Below are 12,666 nucleotides of genomic sequence, written 5' to 3'. Positions count from 1 at the left end.
GATGAAGAAGATGAATTCATCTGGCTTTACTCTGTATTTTCTCTGAAGAGGGATCCGAATAGAAATTTTAGGTCCGGGTATTTTATTTTTAATGGTTTTAGGTCCGCGTTTTTTTAAAGGGTATCAAGGGTATAATTTTGGTTAAGATTGATTTATTAGCTAATATTTTAAGGGGATGATTAAGGACCGTTGGATCAAGGGGTATTATGATGTAATTTTCTAATCTAACGGTAATTAAGGAGGTTTTGAAAACAATTATTAGCTAATCAAGACTCTCTTTTAATGTATATAGTGATGTAAAATGTATTTTGTGTTTTATAAAAATAAAAATAACGTAAATTTTTTAGTTATTAGGTAATTTGATAGTATAAATAATAAATATAATTAAATAATAATAATAAGTTAAATATTATAATAATAGAGGTGGGTTCAAATGGCTGAAAGTGATGGGATGTCATGGTTGAGAGTGAAATGTGATGAGTTAGTGATGCAAAGGAAATGAAAAGGAAATAATGATGTGACGCTGATGTGACAGTTTGTTAATGTGGAAAAAAAAAAAAAAACGTATGAATGAAAATGATTTTATAAGCACAAATGTGTTATGTGTATGACATAAAAATATTTGTAGTTTGACTTTTGCAAGTCAGGATGACCTTCACATTCTTTCTCATCTCTATCTTCTACCCTTTATTGATATTCCCTAACAAGCTTTCCATGTAAGTTTTACACTCCAACTCCTAATCCATGCATTGTGAATTTGTATGAAAACAAAATTGCAACATTGATTCTCTTTTGATCATGGACTAAGACAACAACACTTTGCATCATAACTCTTAAACTCCTTGCACTGCAAATCTGGAATCATTGCAGACGTCGAAGGTGACATAAAATCACAGTTGATCTTTTTGCAACTAATTCGATCTAACCAAATCATTCCACAGCGTAACAAGCATTCCTTGCTGATGATGAACCAAATCATTACAGTACAATGTATGATGGTGCTCTGAACTAACATCAACAGCAGACATGACAAGAAAAGTTTTTAAAGTTTAATATATGTACGTTTTTAGCATGAAACGCTGCTTAGCATGACTCGTATCATAGACCTACAAAAACTACAAATTTACAATTGACCCAGAATATAATATAATAAAAAAATTATAAGTGTAAAATTAAATTTACAATATATCCCTCCATGCAATTACTATAGAAAAGTTCATTCATGACTTATGCTTTTCTTGTATGATCTCCGGGCTCGTACTAGGCTCAGGTTCATTTCGCAACAACTGTCTTTTGGTGGGTATGATCACGGCCCCATCATCATAGTAATCATCAGAACCGTCATCCTTGAAAACAGGATGTACGTATGCATTTCGAAGGTATCGTCTTAGGTTTAAGTTTGGTTCCCTAACTCGATCAAGTGTGTCTTTATTCATTGCTTCCTAAAAACCCGACAAAACAACATTTTGTTTCACAAATCAAATAAACAAATACTCGAACCCATATGACCCAAGTCCACTGTTGATTTTTTAAAATCTGTCTAATTGTCGGTCAACATCGGTTGATGGTCAAAATCGGATTTAGTTGGTTAAAGTCGGATTTAGTCGGTGAAAGTCAAATCAGTCAAAGTCAAAATTGTTCAAGATTTCAATGTGAATTTAAACTAGAAATTTAGAACTTTTGAACAAATGAACGATAATGTTATGTTTCTAGACAATTATGTTATAGTTTATGTTATTTTTTATAGTTTTCTTTTATATTTACAAAACTATAATTTTAAATTTTATAATTTAAATATATATATAAAATTTACAATCCGATTAATCCCAACCCAAGTTGCCGATTAGTCCCTTCAAAGTCCCGACCAAATATTACGTGAGTACTGAGTTTAGCAACCTTGCGCGAGGCAATGTCAAAGTTAAAGTAACAGCTATCACTTGATAATACATTTTAGACAACTTTGTACTGAGTTTTTATAAGTAAATCGATCAAAAGCTGAATTAAAAATACATTCGGACAACTTTGTACTCGTTTTAATTTTTCTGTTTGAGCAGCTGGAGATAAAACATAACCAAAACCGGCCCGCGAATCAGTGAATGGGTCAAAAGTAACATCTTTATCATATTTGACATTTTGAATGTATATCATATGTACCTGTAACGGATATCTGATAAATGCGGGTTCAAACCGGCCTTTGCAGTATATATGGAACCCGATAGTGAGAATCGGAAGTGCAATAAGAACCGGCGTTGAAGCAACAGCGTGTTTTGTACTCAACAAACCCATCAAAAGTATCTGTGATATAATCAACGCCATGATCACACGTCCATGTACATCTGGCCAAAATGCTGCTCGGCTTTCGTATTTTGGGTTGTAAACATTTATTACCTGCCGTTCAACACAAACTTAACTCAAAATTCTAATTCTGTTATGACGATTAAAAAACAAATCGAGGGTTATGTTATAATATACCTGATGACGATAGATAACGAATGCTAGTCCAAAGAACACCAATATAAATGGAATCAAAAGTGGTGACACCACAGCGTAAACAAGGCCGATGAGAAAATAAAACTGTATTTGCGGTTCTCCGGTGTAGAAACTGATGCTTTTGGGATTCATAGCCCGTTCTCTATCCCTTTCAGTTTTCACTAGAAAAATGTTCTTTAAGTGGTAAATTATCAAACGCTTAAGCCTTAATAATTGTGCTGCGGTACCAGTCCATCCATCAACCATTATATACGTTATGAAAAATGTCGCTTTCATCGGGATCGCGATGCCAATCGTTTCAGGTATCCTGATATCACCAATAAAAGACTTGTAAAAAGATGTACATTACTACGTTAAATCATTTAACTTAAAATCAAGGTTTCAAAAGTCACTACTCAGGGAGTACTCGAATGTTGACCAAATTTGACTTTGACTGATTTTGACCGAGTTTTGACCGATTTTCCTATTAATCCCATGTTTTGGCCGACTTTTTCACCGAATCTTGACCGACTTTTGGAGTAATTTCGAGTTTGACCAAAGTTTGACAGAGTACTCACCGAGTAATTCTGACTTCTACAAAACCACTTAAAATTAAGATCAAAATGAGTGTTTATGTGACAAACTTGTTTGCTGGCTGATTTAGAAATGTATTGAGCTGCTCGAAAGCAGCCCCGGCTATAATACTGCCAAGAAACACGTTCACAAAGTTGAAAAGATAATATCTTGAAGCGGCACGTCTCTCTAATCGAGATATACTCAAAAATCCTTCGAATTTCGACATCATCATCAAGATTTTCGGTAGCAAAAATAGAAAGATCTTCAACACAATTCCCGGCAAAAAACCTTGGATAAACGATTTGATCGGTTTTCTGCATAATATTTGTTGAGAATGTTATTTGTTTAGAGTCGGGTTGAAAAACGCTAACACGAAATATGAGACTTACATTTGAATTACGGGCTTAAGGAAGGGAGCAGCCTTCTGTATACCTTCGATGTTTGCTAATGATTGAACAAATGCAATGGGGATTATGTAAAAGAACGTGAGGAAAAAGAAAACGACACCCATTATAACTTTTCGAATAGTTAACGAGACGTGAGGTATAGCGAGGTTTTTCCAATATACATCACGTGGTTCTGGGGCCCATTCAGTTAACCATAAAGTCGGGTTTCTAACTTGTTGTGTCTGAGCACAAACAGCAGCTCCCCAACGAGTTTTAAAGGAGACAAATGCTGCTGGCATGATGGCCTTCGGGTTGTTCATTACACTTTTTCTCTCTTCGGCAATCTGAATGTACAGCTAATCGTTAACGATAACCGGATCACATATGCATTAAAATATAGAAAACAAAATGAATGCATCATGCTCCTTTCATCTCAAGGATGCAAAAATCGCTACTCGGGGAGTACTCGGTCGGGACTTTTTAAGGAGTACTCGGAAACTCAGAGAGTACTCGAATGTTGACCAAGTTTGACTTTTACCGATTTTGGCCAAGTTTTGACCGAATTTTCCGAGTAATTCCGAGTTTTGGCCAAGTTTTGATCAACTTTTGACCAAGTTTTGCAAAGTTTGACTCTTTTTCAAAGTTTACAATAGACTTTACTAGTATGCTTTTGTTTTCCTTTTAACACTTAAATATGCTATGCAAACATATAATGTCAGAATATAAAGGATGGAAGATTACTTCTAAAGAAAGTTTCTCAATTTCGGTTTCATGATACTCTATAGCATCAACTTTTGCTCCCCAAAGTCCATGGAAACCGGTCTGTATATTAAGATTTTTATACACACACACACACACACACACACACACACACACACACACACACACACACACAAAAAAAAAAAAGCTTGTTAGTAATATTTTGATAAAAAGAAATTAGAAATCAAAAGAACGAAACAGACAAATATTGAGAGGTATCTAGAAATAAATACCTTCATCGTAGGTCGCTTTGATGGATTCTTTGTGTACTTAATCTGGTAATAGTCAAGCCAATTTTGCTTCTTTAGTCTCTTCTTCACAAGTTTCGCAAGCTTGTTTGCATTACAAACGACCTGCCAATAATTTTCAAGCATTGTATTTATTGAATATAATTAACATTAACATTTTAATTATATTCGATATCAATCCATGTAGAAGGGTATATATACCTGATGAGTAAGATAGTTATCGTGATGGTTTACTAAAAAGAAATTCTGAACTCTGTCGCTAACAGATTCATGAGCATCAGGCGGGACATTTTTCACAAGAACCTGTAAATTAATCAGGTTACGTTATGAAAATTCTCAATAATTAATGTATGCATTGACAGGAATATCGACTTACTGTAAACTGATCAGGACGATGTTCTTCCGATTGAAGAAAGTAAAACCGCATATTCGCAACTGTCTCATACTCCCTCTTCAACATATAACAAGTCCAAATCATAACAACATATGCCATTGCTACATGAGCCCATAACCTGCAATATATATGCACCAAATCATTACAAATTCAAGAAGCACATAGCGTTTATTTATAGATAATAAAACGAGTTTAATTGTTCATGCCTGGGAGACGCGTGGGGAATGTTTGATATAGATAGCTTATCGATTTCGCTATAAGTATCTTTGGACAGCTCTAATGTGTTGTTTGTTAAATTAACCGGTATCAATATAGCCCATGTAAGGAAGAATATTGGAGTAAATATTTTTAACCTGCATACATACAAGTAAAACAGATGAATGAAAAAACAACCTTTCCTCATGCATATGCTAACAAGGTTGCAAAAATCGCTGCTTCGGGAGTACTCGGTCCAGACTTTTTATGGAGTACTCAGAAACTCGGGGAGTACTCGGATGTTGACCAAGTTTGACTTTGACCGATTTTCCGGGTAATCCCGAGTTTGACCGAGTTCTGGACACTGTATGCTAATCGACAAATACACAAAAGTATGATAGCATTCTACAAAGTTGGGACACAAATTGGGATGGAAATGAAGATAACAAAATGAGTGATGTGGCATACCCTAGCAAATATATCCTCAAATATACAACTGAATCCAAACCTGCATGTTCAATGAGCTCAGCTTGCGACATTGATAATGCATCGGGCACCCAATTAAGAAACCTTATATACGATCGATAATCCAAATTGACAAACTTTTTTACATAAGCCCCGGAGGCTGTAGGATCTGTCCTTAAACCTTTGATATACCATTTTGTAAAGTAAACTCTATCGTTCACAGGTTGAAGCCGAAGAATAGCATATGCTATTAGAAAAATCAGAGCAGTAATGATATTAATCGCAGCTGCCAGCCCAATATCCCCGATTGTAGCCATCTACGGTTCTTGAATACAGTGCTCAATTTTACTGATAAGAAATAAAATCAACACAGAATCCTTTATGATATTAGGAATTTGTGACTTGAACAATCATCCATATTTAACTTATTTTAAGCCAAATGATTACATTATACTACAACAATATCTAATCACATGTATGGGAGGTATTTTTAATTTGCAGAAACATTGTATGTGAACAAAAATTATATAATTCAGAAATACAGCAATAACCTATAACAGATATTATGTCAAAACCCTAACTTAAAAATTGTTCAAGATTCAAGAAAAAAGTTAAAAGAGCCTCCAAACATATTAAACTTCTGATTTTTTTTTTCTTCCATCAAATCGTACATTTGTTACAATGCACAACAAAACAATAATCCTTGAATGGAAAAGGGTACAGGGTTTAATGAAAAAATCTTACTCTTCAAGAAGCAAAAATTCAGAGCTCCATCCAAGTATCTGTACACATTCAAAGAAACCCAACAAAGAAGAATGAAAAGACTTGTTACAAAAATAAGAGGAGTGATATAAAGAGGAATCCATAGGTGATAGTGTGACAGAGATTGCTTCATAGTTGAATGAAAGCTAAGAACATTTTCAAATTCTGTTAGCAAGGAAGCTGTAACAAAGCATCCTTTGTATGCAAACAACATTATTATATTCATCTTATTTATTAATTGTGTTTTAGATTACAGGAAAGGAAATTAAATTAGAGAAGAAGGTCAGAAAGAATCAAAGAGACATGGTGTTCTCTTTTAAATGCAAGACAAGAAACGAATGTGGAGATTGCAAGGATGTTTCTTTTTGCCTCTTTTGTTTTTAATAATTACATTTTACCTCCTTATAGTTTTTAAATTATGAGTGTACTTGGCTCACCTTTCTTTATTTTTCTTTTTCTTTATTATTATTAATTATCATTATTATTATTATTATTATTATTATTATTATTATTTTTTTTTTTTTTTTTTTATTTTTTTTTTTGTCGAGAGGGAACCATTCATCAAATTTGATGAATGACTTCAAATTACACTACTTAACATTGTACATATGCAAATCGATCAGCATGCTAACAAATAAACAAACAACAAAACATCAACCAACACAAACTATCTAAGTCGATCGGCATAATAAGCTCGACTTGTACTCCTTTACATACATTTAATTAATGACTACAACATAATTTAAAAGTAACTGCTCACATGAAAACTTTGAGTTTGATGTTCCGAACGATACTTGACCAACATGTGAATTTACTATTTGATATAAAAACGTTTTTAACGAGCCAAATAGCCCAAAGTTTAGTCGTGCCAATCAATCTCATAAACTTCTTATAATTGGCATCCATATCATAATACCAATCATAAGAAAAGTCGACGATCGAAAACAGAATCACCCATCTAATATTCCACATAAAGAAGAGAGTCGGCCAGATTTTGAATGTCCATAAACGATGTAACAATAGATGTTCTATAGGCTCTACTTCACTCACACACCAAACACACAATGACAAGAGATCATGGGGCAAGATGTGCTTGCGTATGAGGATCTCTCTAATGGAGATGCTATCCTTAATTGCGAGTCAATGGAAAAGCATAATTTTGAAAGGAACACCATTGTCCCATATTCACTTAGTGCCATAAAGGAGTTGTAGATTTTCATGCTTAGCCTAGGCTTAACTATCACCTTCGAATGTAGAGAAGACAAATGTACCAGGTAGCAGCGAGGAGAATATGTACGAGCAATGCTTTAGGCGGCCATAACCTATTAGGCAGGAGATTAGACCCCCGGTCGTAGCTCTGATAGGAACCGTGAGTTTAAAATTGGAATTAAGGGACGAAAAGGACGAACTCAAGGAACACACCGAAGATGCCGAGCTCTGTGTTGTGCACTCACGCTCAAGATATAATGCGTTATTGGGAAGAACGTCGCTCCAGAGGTTTGGAGCCATACCTTGGACAATTCACGGGCTGGTAAATCTCCCGACAAAACAAGGGATAGCAACACTCGAGTCAAAGCCATTGAGGCCTTATGCGCTTATGTTACGGTTAAGGTTGAGGAAGAACTGGAAACTAAGGTAACGCAAAAATGTTTGATCATAGTAAACCCAGCCTATCCGGATCATAAAGTCAAGATAGGAGCAAACTTGATGAAGGAAACCAAGGTAAAATTGCGAACCCCTATGTCCAATTTAGACGTATTTTGTTAGTGCGACGTAGATATAATAGGAGTTCCACACGAAATCGCACAACACCACCTTAACACAAGTACTAACTTAACGTCAGTCATGCAAAAGAAACGGCCCATGGCGCCAGAAAGAAGCGGATGGTTGCGTGGGGAAGTGGATAAGCTGGTTAGCGCTGAAGGATGCCCAAAAGCTGAAGGATCGTGGAGCATATGTATCGACTTCAAAGACATCAACATAGCATGCCCAAAAGATACCTGAAATAGATTGAAAGGTTGAACCCTCGCTGGTTTTAAATACAAATACTTCCTAGATGCCTGTAAGGGTTACCACCAGATTCAAATGGGGCTAGAAGATGAGGAACAAAACGCATTTCATACTAACTAGGGGATATATTGTTACACAAAAATGCCGTTTGTGCTGAAAAACGTTGGGGGCCACTTATCAGCGCATAGTTGATACCGCGTCCGCAAAGCAAATCGAGCAAAATCTGGAAGAGTACGTCGACGACCTTGTTATAAAAACAACAATGAGCACCAACTACTGAAGGACATCCTTGAGACTTTTGATACGTTTCTCAACATCAACATGAAACTTAGGCCGTCAAAATGTAGCTTTGGGAGGAAGACGGGGCATTCTTGGGACCTATCGTCACTTCCAGTGGGATCAAGGAAAACCCAAAAAAGATTGAAGCCATCGAAAGGATGTCATCCTCAAAATCAAAAAGTAGGTTCAAAGCCTCAACGGGAAGCTCGCCGCGATAACATGATTTTTGTCCAAAGCAGCCGAGCGCTCCCTCCCTTTCTTCCATACATTAAAAAACTGCGCAAAGATGTCAGATTTCAAGTGGAAGGGAGAAGCTGAAGAAGCATTTCAAGAAATGAAGGCTCGACTCAAGGATCTTCCCACGTTAACTACGTCGATTGCGATCGAGACGTTAATCCTTTACCTAGCCATCACACAAGAGGCGGTAAGCTCAGTTTTGGTTGTTGAAAGAGGGGGCGCGCATATGCCAATTTACTTCGTTAGCAAAGCACTCTCTGGAAGAAAACTTAGTTATCTTCTCATCGAGAAATTCGTATACGCGCTTATAATAATAGTGCGAAGGTTCCACAGGTATTTCCAAGATCACACGCTTATGGTACTAACGGATCAGCCTATTCAACAGGTTCTCTGTAACCCTGAGACGTCGGGACGATTGACCAAATGGGAAATCGAACTGGGCGAACATGAAATCAATTATCGTGCCAGAAGCGCAGTCAAGAGACACATACTAGTAGATTATTTGAAAGATATAGTCGTGACATGTCAATCATACCTATTCCAGAACAACTTCCCGCGCCGAAGCCCGAACTATGGGAATTATAACCTAACGGCGTAAGTGGCCCCGAAAGAACCGGCGCAGGCCTACTGCTCACAAGACCAGAAAAAGGAAGAGCATACTCATGAGGTGGGGTTTAACTTCAAGATGACAAACAATGAGTCCGAATATGAAGCCTTGTTGGCAGGAATGAGATTAGCCAAAGAAATTAGGGTGAAAAAACTCCAAGTGTATGTTGAACTCCTAATTAGTCGCTAAACAAATTAATGGGACGTTTGACGACCATGATGGAGCAATGCAGTCGTATCTGGCACTAGCACATTCCTTGGCAGGCGAATTTGATGATTTACTAATCAACCAAATACCTCGAAGCCAAAACAAGCAAGCTGATGTGTTGATAAGCTGGCGGCATTGACATTCAACCACTTGGAGAAAAAGGTCTTGGTGGATCAAATTCACAAGTCTGTTTAACCTAACCTAGTTGTTGCTCGTGTAGAAGAGGAAGAAAACATTTAGATGACCAACATTATCAAATTCCCAAAAACATAATCTTAGCCGCATGATGAATGTGAAAGAAGCAACAAAGTTGAAGGTCAAAGCACCAATGTACGAGTTAAGGGAAAATGTTATTATTATTATTAGCGGGTCGTTAATATTTTATTTCTTATTTTTTTTTATCAATGACTATAAAATTAAGGGAACCAATCAACGTGTGCCACATCACCAACACATCTTTCTTCTTCGAGTGATGTTGCTCATCGCGTCGGCGATTATTAACTCTATGGCGTGATCGTGGCATGGCAGTAGTGCAACAGTGGCAATGGCTCTGCATTAATGAAGGTCAAAGCATATTAGATTCTCTTCTAAATATAAGTATTAGTTCCTTTTTATGAAAGATGATTGCTTTTGAAAAAGTAATAACGAATCGTTTAAGTAATTATAGTATCTTATTAATAATTACTAAATAAATAGTATTAAATGAAATCACATTCATGAGTTTTCCACGAGCAAAAGTTGTGTTCCCAAACAAAACACAAAATTTCAAAGTTACATCCTTGAAAAAGTGCCTTTTAAATAAATCAATGGGATTTGTAGGTCATTATAATTGGTTTCTTGTGTCCATCTTGTCTCCTTATTTACCAACATACCCTCATCATCGGTGGTTGTAAAAATGGGTAAATGGCTCAGCTGTGGTTTGTAATACTTACCAAGTGGTATGGGTACTTAGTCATTTTGAGTGGCTAATATCTAAACTTCTATTAAAATTTAAATATGATAACTATAACCTTTGATTTTTAGATTATGAAAAAAATCTGGCATTCTAAAAAATATTAAAAACAAATATAAAATTGTTATAATTCAGTAGGCTTATAACTACCTTTAGTGGTTTAAACTTACTATAGATATTATAGTAATGCAAAAGTAAGAAATGAAAGGAGGAGAAGTACTTGAAGTATGTGTTCAAAAATGGTGTGATCTTCATTCTTACATTCAACACTTATTTATACTACTTGATTACTGTACAAAATATTGTCACCATATATCAACTTGCAAATTTGTCTTTGACTTTTATGGAAGCATTAAATTGTTAGCCATCTACTCTGACTCATATGATCATAACACTCCCCATTGGATGACAATTTTGCTTCTTTAGAGATCAACTTGTACTGCCTCATTAAAAACCATGCTAAAGAAAACCCAGTGGGAAAAAACTTTAGCTAAGGGAAAAAGAGTGCATCATAGAGTTAACTTCCCCTCAAGTAGACATCGCTGAGTTGTTACCTCTTTTGAACATGCCTCATGCCAATATCGTGAACGTGTTTTCTGAAAGTAGCAGTTAGGAGTGATTTGGTGAAAAGGTCGGCAGAGTTGTTACTGGATTGAACATATCTCATTTCAATCTGATTATCTTTAATGAGATTTTGAGTATATGAGAAGAATCTAGGAAGTATGCGTTTTGTTCGATCACTTTTGATATACCCTTCTTTCATTTGTGCCATGCAAGCTGCATTATCTTCATAGATAGTTGTTGGACTTTTATCGCGTTCTAGTCCACAAGAATTAGTAATGAGTTGTGTCATTGATCTCAACTAAAAACATTCCCGAGTAGCTTCATGTAATGCAATCACTTCAGCATGATTTGATGATGTTGCAACAAGTGTTTGTTTTTGAGAACGCCATGATATTGCGGTACCTTCATTTAGGAATACATATCCAGTTTGAGATTTAGATTTATGTGGATCAGATAAATAACCTGCATCTGCATAACCAACTAAATCTTGTTTTGAATCGTTAGAATAAAATAATCCCAAATCAGCAGTTTCTTCGAAGGTAGCGAAATATGTGTTTGATACAATTCTAGTGTCTTTTGGTAGGAGCTGAGCTGAACCTTGCCAATAAATTAACTACAAAAGAAATGTCAGGTCTTGTACAATTTGTAAGATACATAAGAGCTCTAATTTCACTAAGATATGGTACTTCTGGTCCCAGGATATCTTCATGATCTTCAAAGGGATGAAATGGATCAATGTCAACATTAAGTGATCTAACAACCATAGGAGTACTTAATGGTTTTGACTTGTCCATATTGAAACGTTTTAAAGTCTTTTCCGTATAAGTTGTTTAATGTACAAGTAAACCATTAGGCATATGCTCAATCTGTAAACCAAGGCAATACTTGGTTTTTCTGAGATCTTTCATTTCAAATTCTTTCTTTAGAAGTTGAATGGCTTCATGGATCTCTTTATTTGTACCTATGATGTTAAGATCATCGACATAAACGGCTATGATCACATATCCGGATGTTGTTTTCTTAATGAATACACATGGGCAAATAATATTATTGGTATACCCTTTGCTTATCAAGTAATCACTTAATCGTTTATACCACATGCGGCCCGATTGTTTCAACCCATATAAAGACCTTTGTAACTTGATTGAGTACATTTCTTTGGGTTTTGCATTGGTTGCTTCTGATACCCTAAATCCTTCAGGTATCTTCATATATACATCACTATCAAGTGATCCATATAGATAAGCAGTCACAACATCCATGAGATGCATTTCTAAATTTTTAGAAACTGCCTGGCTGATTAAGTATCTAAAAGTAATTGCATCCATAATAGGAGAATAAGTTTCCTCATAATCAATTCCTGGTCTTTGAGAAAAACCTTGAGCTACAAGTCTAGCTTTATACCTTGTAACTTCATTTTTCTCATTTCTTTTTCGCACAAAAACCCATTTATATCCCACAGGTTTCACATCTTTAGGTGTGAGAATGATAGATCCGAAAACATTTCTTTTATTGAGCGATTCAAATTCAGCTCGTATTGCTCCTTTCCAATGATC

General features: G+C 35.7%; 1 protein-coding gene across 1 annotated transcript; it reads right to left on the bottom strand.

Annotated features, from left to right (window-relative positions):
- Positions 1 to 1,220: 1,220 nt before the first annotated feature.
- On the bottom strand, positions 1,221 to 5,809 carry LOC139898509 (calcium permeable stress-gated cation channel 1-like). The gene is made up of 11 exons (XM_071881255.1): positions 5,496 to 5,809; positions 5,039 to 5,185; positions 4,815 to 4,950; positions 4,640 to 4,741; positions 4,424 to 4,543; positions 4,173 to 4,253; positions 3,435 to 3,775; positions 3,114 to 3,359; positions 2,473 to 2,797; positions 2,155 to 2,388; positions 1,221 to 1,442 (listed from the first exon to the last, which is right to left on the bottom strand). The coding sequence occupies exons 1-11, from the start codon at positions 5,807 to 5,809 to the stop codon at positions 1,221 to 1,223; spliced, it is 2,268 nt and encodes a 755-aa protein (XP_071737356.1).
- Positions 5,810 to 12,666: the final 6,857 nt, after the last annotated feature.

Source organism: Rutidosis leptorrhynchoides, chromosome 1 (assembly GCF_046630445.1).
Source record: "Rutidosis leptorrhynchoides isolate AG116_Rl617_1_P2 chromosome 1, CSIRO_AGI_Rlap_v1, whole genome shotgun sequence".
Taxonomy (NCBI): Eukaryota; Viridiplantae; Streptophyta; class Magnoliopsida; order Asterales; family Asteraceae; genus Rutidosis; species Rutidosis leptorrhynchoides.
Note: the sequence above shows the minus strand (reverse complement) of the source record. Positions and strands in the feature narration are given on the sequence as shown.